The 7,840-nt window shown below is 53.3% G+C and overlaps 1 protein-coding gene across 2 annotated transcripts in view; it reads left to right on the forward strand.

Annotated features, from left to right (window-relative positions):
* Positions 1-3,226: 3,226 nt before the first annotated feature.
* The window catches only part of PIK3R5 (phosphoinositide-3-kinase regulatory subunit 5), a 26,357-nt gene continuing 21,743 nt past the window's right edge, over positions 3,227-7,840 (forward strand). For both annotated transcript variants that reach the window (XM_077746571.1, XM_077746572.1), the window contains exons 1-2: positions 3,227-3,342; positions 5,346-5,446. In XM_077746571.1, the coding sequence (XP_077602697.1) occupies positions 3,240-3,342; positions 5,346-5,446 (204 nt within the window). In that variant the 5' untranslated portion in view covers positions 3,227-3,239. The remainder of the gene's footprint in view (positions 3,343-5,345; positions 5,447-7,840) is intronic.

Genomic DNA, 7,840 nt, shown 5'->3' on the forward strand with positions numbered 1-7,840 from the left:
CACCCCCGCCCCCACCCCCACCCCCAAGGAGCTCACATCTTCTCTCAGCCCTAGCAGGGCTCGCAGGGAATGGGGAGCAGGTATGCTGGCCGAGCAGAGTGACCTGAGAACACCACAGTGACACACACACCCCCGCCCCCAGCAAGCATCCAGTCTAAATAAGGGATTCTCTTAATGCCCTTCTGCCCTTGGCTCTGGGCGACAGAGGAGAGCCATCTGGGATGCTGGACAAGCCCCTCGTGGTTTCCCAGCCTTACTGTGTTGGGGGAAGGGGCAGGTAGGAAGCTCTGCCAATTCTGGACGGACCCCTCCCAGCAAGGCCCCCAGGGTGGCTGCTGGGCCCCATCCCTGCCAGTTCACTGTGACTCTTATTATAGGAGCAGGTACGTCATTGATCGCCTTTTGTCCCCAGAGTTGGGTCTCAGCCGCAGTCTGGGAACATAGAAGTCCCGCCTGGCACCCCGCTGTCTCTTGCTATCTGTATTGGTTCTTCTAGCTTCGGCTCCCACCCCTGCGCCGCCCCTTACTTACCCTCTCTGGGTCTCGGCTTCCCCTTTGGTGAAATGAGGGGTGTGTGTGTGCGGGGGGGTCAGGGGGGATGACCTCTGAGCCCCTCCAAGAACCCGCCCTGGGGCAAAAGGGGAGAGATCAGCCTGCAGGGGCCAAGGGTCCCTTGACGACATCTGGGCCAGCCAGCATGCCCCACAGTCATCCCTGTGAAGGGGCCTGAGCATCCAGCCCTTCCAGAAGGTTCTGTGAGCTCTGCATCTGAATAGCTCGGAGCTGGACGGGGTGTTGCAGTGGGGCTGAAGGCGGAAGACTACGGGTGTATCACAAATACTCAGGGACCAGCCCATCCAGGCGAGGGCGGCAGGGTCCGTGGACTCACTGCCCGGGCCACCTGTAGACGAGTCAGCAGACAGAGGGCCCAAAGGTGACTGGGAAAGTTGCCCTGCAAGGGCCCGAGGACACCTTTGGGCTTCCAGATGCCACTAATGGAAACACTCAGTGTCCATGGTCCTGAATCACCAGTGAAAGTTTTTCTGAACTCAGTCCTTGGCCTCAGCAGCCAGGAGATAGTGGGACCTGGCCCTGGGGTCCAGAGTCTCAGTCCTTGGCAGCCCCTTTCCTGCACCCAGATGCCGTCTTTTCTTTCTGGAATGTTCTTCCCCTCACTTCTCTCCTAGCTCCCTCATCCAGTTTAAATGTCCCTTCTGGGAGGCTTCCCAGCCACCCAGAGTGGGCTCTCTATTTAGCTGCCAGTACCATCTCTGGTTGTTGGTTTTTTTTTTTTTTAATGTTTGTTTATTTTTGAGAGAGAGAGACAGCATGAGCAGTGGGGGCGGGGGGTGGGGAGAAAGCAGAGAGAGAGAGGAAGACACAGAATCCGAAACAGGCTCCNCTTCTCTCCTAGCTCCCTCATCCAGTTTAAATGTCCCTTCTGGGAGGCTTCCCAGCCACCCAGAGTGTGCTCTCTATTTAGCTGCCAGTACCATCTCTGGTTGTTGGTTTGTTTTTTTTTAATGTTTGTTTATTTTTGAGAGAGAGAGACAGCATGAGCAGTGGGGGCGGGGGTTGGGGAGAAAGCAGAGAGAGAGAGGAAGACACAGAATCCGAAACAGGCTCCAGGCTCTGAGCCGTCAGCACAGAGCCCAATACGGGGCTCGAACCCATGAACCGGGAGATCAGGACCTGAGTTGAAGTCAGACGCTTAACCGATGGAGCCACCCAGGTGCCCCGTACCATGTCTGTTTTGACAGCATCACCTTTATGATGACCTCTTTCTTGGTATGTTCAAGTGTGGAGTGTCAGTGGCTGCCTCTTTTCACTGCTGTGTCCCTTGTCCTGGGCGCTTAGTAGGTGGTCAGTAAGCCTAGGAGAGTGGACGCACGCTGCTTCCCGGGAGCCCCACGGTGCCTGGCCCAGCGGGGACCTCACTGGCGTGCAGTCTGCTGGACAGCTCACAAAGGGCTTGTGTTCCCTTTGGCGAGTGGTTCCTCCCACGCTGGGGAAGTGGGGGTATTTGCCTACCCGAGGCCTCCCTGAGCCGAATGTTCTGGTCACCCAGCTGGCTCTGCATTAGGATTCCACGGTTTTGCATGTCGTTTGCATGGCTCAGCTCTGGGCTCCATGCTTCTGCTTGTGGTTTCCTGGTCCATCCCCAGTTCCACAGGGCTGGACCGTCGCTTCCTCGGCCCCGTTCCAGGACCTGGCCTGACGGGCCAGCAATGGGGTGCGCCCTGGGAGGGGTGAATGCGGGGAAGTGTGAATGTGGCCCAGGCTGTGGCAGGATAGCTTTCGTGTCTGGAAAGCTTCCTGGGCACATCCACCATGGCATTCTTCCCGACGCCCCTATACGGTCAGTGCAGTGCTACCCCCACTTCACAGACAAGTAAACTGAGGTTTGGAAGAGGTAACAAGTCTGCCTAAAGGGACACGGCTGGCAAATAGCAGACTCACGCTCTGAGCCCAAGTCTGTTGCTGTGAGGGCCTGGGTTTATTGACTGTGCTAAACCACCTGCGTGGCTTCCGGGGGCCCCAGGAGCCCCCCCACATTGGCTGAGAAGCTGGGCTGGCCCTCCTGGAGGCTCTCGGCATCTGGCGCTTCTCCTAGTTCCCCATCTGGTGCTCATAAGCCTTTTCTTAAAACCTCTCCTCAGTGGCTTTAAGATTCTGATTGTTCTCTTGGGGCGCCTGGGTGGCTCAGTTAGTTAAGCGTCCGACTTCGGCTCAGGTCATGATCTCACGGTTCGTGGGTTCAAGCCCCATGTCGGGCTCTGTGCTGACAGCTCAGAGCCTGGAGCCTGTTTCAGATTCTGTGTCTCCCTCTCTCTCTGACCCTCCCCTGCTCATGCTGTCTCTCACCCTCTCTCAGAAATAAAACATTAAAAAAAATTTTTTTTAAAAAGATTTTGATTGTTCTCAAGGAGTCCGCATGCCCTCTGGCATCTGGCTACTCCCGGGCACTCGTGGGGACATGTGCCTGCGCAGTGGGGCTCCCGCCCCTGGCGGCCTGCGTCTCTGTTGGGATCCAGCCGCTTTAAGCTCCCCGCCTCCCAGCCTCCCCGCCTCCCCGCCACGCCCTTGGCATTGGGGCTGCAGCAGGGCTGATCGGGCTGGGCTGGGAGTGCATGTTGACCACTATCTGCTCCGCTAGGCCGTTCGCTCCCGGAGCCTGGGGCTCCCCAGATTGACCGCTGTCTGTCCCCCGCCCCTCCCCGTGCAGGCGATGACTCAGGATGCAGCCAGGGGCCACGACGTGCACGGAGGACCGTATCCAGCACGCTCTGGAACGCTGCCTGCACGGCCTCAGCCTCAGCCGCTGCTCCAGCTCCTGGTCAGGTAGGTCTGGGGGGCGGGAGGGGGGCGTGGGGCCCGAGAAAGCCTCAGGGGCTACGGTGAGCACTGGGCAGCTGACGGAAGCTGCCAGGTTAGGGTTCTGACCCCGTCTGTGCCGTGTCGCAGGCCCCGGGCCTCTCGTGGGCTGGTGCTCAGCACAGCACCTGATTATAGTAGGCTCTCAGTAGACAGCAGTCTGTGCTCCCACACCTTCCTCCTCCTCGGGGCTCTAACTTGCTTTCTTCCCATGGCCCAGAAGGACAGCTCCTTGAAGAAGCTAGCACACCTGCTTAGAAATACCACAACTGCCCATTCCAGCAGGCTAGCTAGGACTTCGGAGATAGCTCTCCCCGGAACAGTTCACTTCGTTTCTAGTTCCTTCCAGATATAGGCTGGGCCCTCTGAAGACGGGGCCTACTTGTGATCACTTCTCATGCTTCTCAGATTTTTCACATCTCCTGCCTCACTTGCCTCGCTAACTACCCCGTTAGATATCCGCTGCTCCTTGAACATACCTGGTTCCTTCCTACCTCAGGACCTTTGCACCTGCTGCCCGGAACTCTTCCCTCAGAACTGCCCATAGCTGGTTCCTTCTCACCCAGGTCTCAGCCCCAATGCCACCGCCTCTGAGAGGCTTTCCTCCGTCTTTGGAATTCAACAGATCTGTATTAAAACTGTGTCTCATTGGCTGCTATAACCTCATGCAAGCCGCTTAACCTGTCACGACCCACGTGCCTTGTCTGTAAAGTGAAAGTAGCGACCACAGGAACCCCTTCCTGAAGGGAGGATAGGAGATTCAGTGGAGATCATGTATGCAAGAGCCTAGCACCTTATTGGCACACAATAGGTGCTCAGTAGATGGTGGTTTGCTCCCTAGGTTTTGATGAAGAAGCCTCAGAGTATAGAATTGAGGCGGGGTGTGTGTGTGTGTGTGTGTGTGTGTGTGTGTGTGACATCATTAGGTAAAACGCAGAAAGATCTGACTTCTGCAAATTTTTTTCTACATTCAGTTTTGAGAGACAGAGACAGAGCATGAGTGGGGAAGAGGCAGAGAGAAAGGGAGACACAGAATCTGAAACAGGCTCTGCGCTGTCAGCACAGAGCCCGACGTGGGGCTCGAACCCACAAACCGTGAAATCATGACCTGAGCTGAAGTCGGATGCTTAACTCACTGAGCCACCCAGGCGCCCCCTGACTTTTGCAAATTTTGTAAGAACCGCTCTCTGCACGTAAGCACTGTCTGGGCCTCCCCAGCCTTGCAAGGAGCCCGCACGCGCATCAAGGCTCCCGGAGCCTGGGCTCCGTGAAGTTCACGGTCAGTCCATTTCCACCGGTACTTGTGGCGCCCTCCGCTGCGCATGCGCCTGTGTGCACGTGGACACACGGGCCTCTAGGCCCGCCCCTGCCATCTCTAGGGGTTTACCCTTGCTGACTGCGGGGAAACAGAGCCTGACAGAGTGAGAAAGGCTGGGGAAGTTCTAGAACAACAAAGGGCTCACTCTGGCTTTCAAATGGCAGATGGATGTAGCTTCCCCCTTCCTGGGCCGCTGCGGCCGGGCAGTCCTGGGAAGTCCCACGGCTGTGCTAGACTGGGCCTTGCCTCCGGTGGGCGGGGCTTGCTGCGGCCCCGCCCCTTATTCTCCCAGCACCCTCTGCGGCTGCCTGCCTGCCCTGCACCGTGCACGTGGCGGCACCTGCTGTAGGAAACGTGGGGGGGGGAGGCGGGGCGGGNTGTGTGTGTGTGTGTAAGAAGCATAGCTCTCCAGAGGCGGGGCTGCAGAATCATGGCCCCGAACGGGGGATCCCAGGCATCTCTGTGTCTCTTGAGCCTCCGCCATCTGCAGGAATAAAAAGCTGGTCCTTGGGTCTTAATGAGGCCCGAGCGAGTGCACTGTTGACCCAGGGCTTTCTCAGACTCTGCAGAAAGGGATTCCCCAGGGGAGCCCAGGGATTCCCACTCCTCCCCAAAGCTCAGCTGAACGCCCCCTCTCTCTCTGCCTTTCCAGCCGGGCTGTGCCTCAACTGCTGGAGCCTGCAGGAGCTGGTCAGCCGGGACCCCGGCCACTTCCTTATCCTCCTGGAGCACATCTTGCAGAAGACCCGAGAGGTGAGGGCCGGCCCGGGAAAGGTCCCCACGGGGTGGCGTCGGTCCTGGGGCGCCTGGCCCACCGAGGGCCTTCGCAAAGGCACTGGGAACCCCTGGGCTTTCTGTTCCACGGGTGCTTTTGAACTGAAGGCTTCTAGGAAGGGGTGAGGTCCTTTCACTAGGAAGTCGAGGACTCGTGAGCCAGGGCTCTGAGTTTAAGCCCCTTCTTAAGATAGACATGGCTTCCCAGGCCAGGCATCGAGCGGGGCCTCCCGATTCCTTTCCTTGAAAACCCATAAAAACAGACACAGAGGAGAAAGCTGACTGGAAAGGTAAACTGAGACCTTGTCGAACAGCCCGTCAAGAATATGTAGGCTTTGATGACTAAGAACGGGAGTGTGTTCGAGCGCTCAGCTGGGTTTCCAGAACAATTGTGAGTCCCGAAAGGGGATTCTGGCTCTTTTATAAAGAATTCTCTGCCTAATGTTTTTTCCTTTGTTTTTGAAAATATATAACTGAGTTGGAAAACGTGCCTTCTCAAGCTGTCCCTGGGGAAGCCTTGGCTTATCGACACACTCAAGGTGCCGGTTCTGGCACCACCATTTACCCGGTGCTGCTATGCCCTGATCCACAAGCAGACCAACTCAGAGGACCTAACCCACCTTTGGGGTGTTTAATTGATAAGCCCAGATAGCAACTACCGCGTGACAAGCGGGAGGGGTTTGTAGAAGGTCTGTCACGCACACGGTGTATTCAGGGCAAAGAAGAGTAGGATTCTCAGCCTGAGCCTGCTGACGGCGCCCCTCACAGCGCAGTGGTGAGGTATTATTCTCTGCATCTTCAACCCCCACGAGCTCCGGAAGGCGGCTGAGACCTTTAGCATTGTGACCAGAGAATTCTAAATCACGTGGGTCTGCAGTGTGGTGGGCGGGTCAAAGACATGATGCACAAAAGAATAAATAGAACCTGTAAACAAATCCGGAAGAAAATGTTGCCTCCGTTACAATACAATAAATGCAAATTAAAACCACAATGAGACCAGCTTTGCCTAGCAAATTAGCAAAAAAAAAAAAAAAAAAAAAAAGTTGAAAANGTTGTAATAAGCAGTTCAGGGAAGGGTATAGCGAAACTGGTACCTTCCGACATGGAGGGTATTATAATTGGCACAGTCCTTTTGGAAAGCAACTTGGCAACACGTTTTAAAGGTCAGAAATAGGTTTATAGGGGCGCCTGGGTGGCTCTGTCGGTTAAGCATCCGACTTCGGCTCAGGTCATGATCTCACAAGTTTGTGGGTTCAAGCCCCACGTCAGGCTCTGTGCTGACAGCTCAGAGTCCAGGACCTCCTTCCGATTCTGTGTCTCCCTCTCTCTCTCTGCCCTTCTCCCACTCACGGTCTCTCTCTCTCTCTCCCAAAAATAACTAAACATAAAAAAAATTTTTTTTAAAAGAAATAGTTGTAGTCTTTGATCCATTGATTCTACTTCCTGAACCCCAACCTAGATAAATAATCCAAATTATAGAAAAAGTAACGTCCAAAAAGTTTTTCATTGTAAAAGTATTTAGAGTAGCAAGAAAATAATCTCACGTGTCCAAAATAAAACTAACACATTACGGAGATCTATCAGAAGGAATATTATACAGGTAATAAAAAGATGGATATTATCCAAAGATATAGTTTATGTGCTACCAAAGCGAACACTTATCCAAAGATATAAACATTTTAATATACCAAAAAATGCATCAGTAAGGTTTTTTAAATGGTTTAGTGAACATTTACTAAACATTTGGAAGAATTCAGAGTAAGATTCCTAGCACATACCATACAGTATATGGAAATCTAAGCAGATTAAAGACATAAATTTAAGAAAATAAGGGCACCTGGGTGGCTCAGTTAGTTAACCATTGCTCAGGTCATGAGCATCAGGCTCTGTGCTGACAGCTCGGAGCCTGGAGCCTGCTTCAGATTCTGTCTCCCTCTCTCTCTGCCCCTAACCCTCTCTCTCTCTCTCTCTCTGTCTCTCTCAAAAATAAATAAACATTTAAAAAAATTAAAAAAGGAAAAAATATATATGAATATTTACATGACATTACACACAAAAACAAAAATCCATAAAGGAGACAAATGAACATTTCTAATATCACGATGTCAGAAAAAAAAACCCTATGCAACTAAAACACACAACAAATTTTAAAAAAGACTTAGAACACAAATGAAAAGGAAATGCATAACCAGGAACACCAGGGCTGGGGAAACGGTGATCTTAGAGATGATGCAGCAAAACAAATTCATTTGTAATATTATAGAGTAAAAACATCCATGCTATGATTTCCAAGTTTGCAGAGAAAAACAAAGAGAAAAATGGTGTTAGGAGAAGCATTGGGACATTAGCTCTGGTTACGTTCATTTGGCGGGG

Source organism: Crocuta crocuta, unplaced genomic scaffold, assembly GCF_008692635.1.
Source record: "Crocuta crocuta isolate KB4526 unplaced genomic scaffold, BGI_CrCroc_1.0 scaffold139, whole genome shotgun sequence".
Classification (NCBI taxonomy): Eukaryota; Metazoa; Chordata; class Mammalia; order Carnivora; family Hyaenidae; genus Crocuta; species Crocuta crocuta.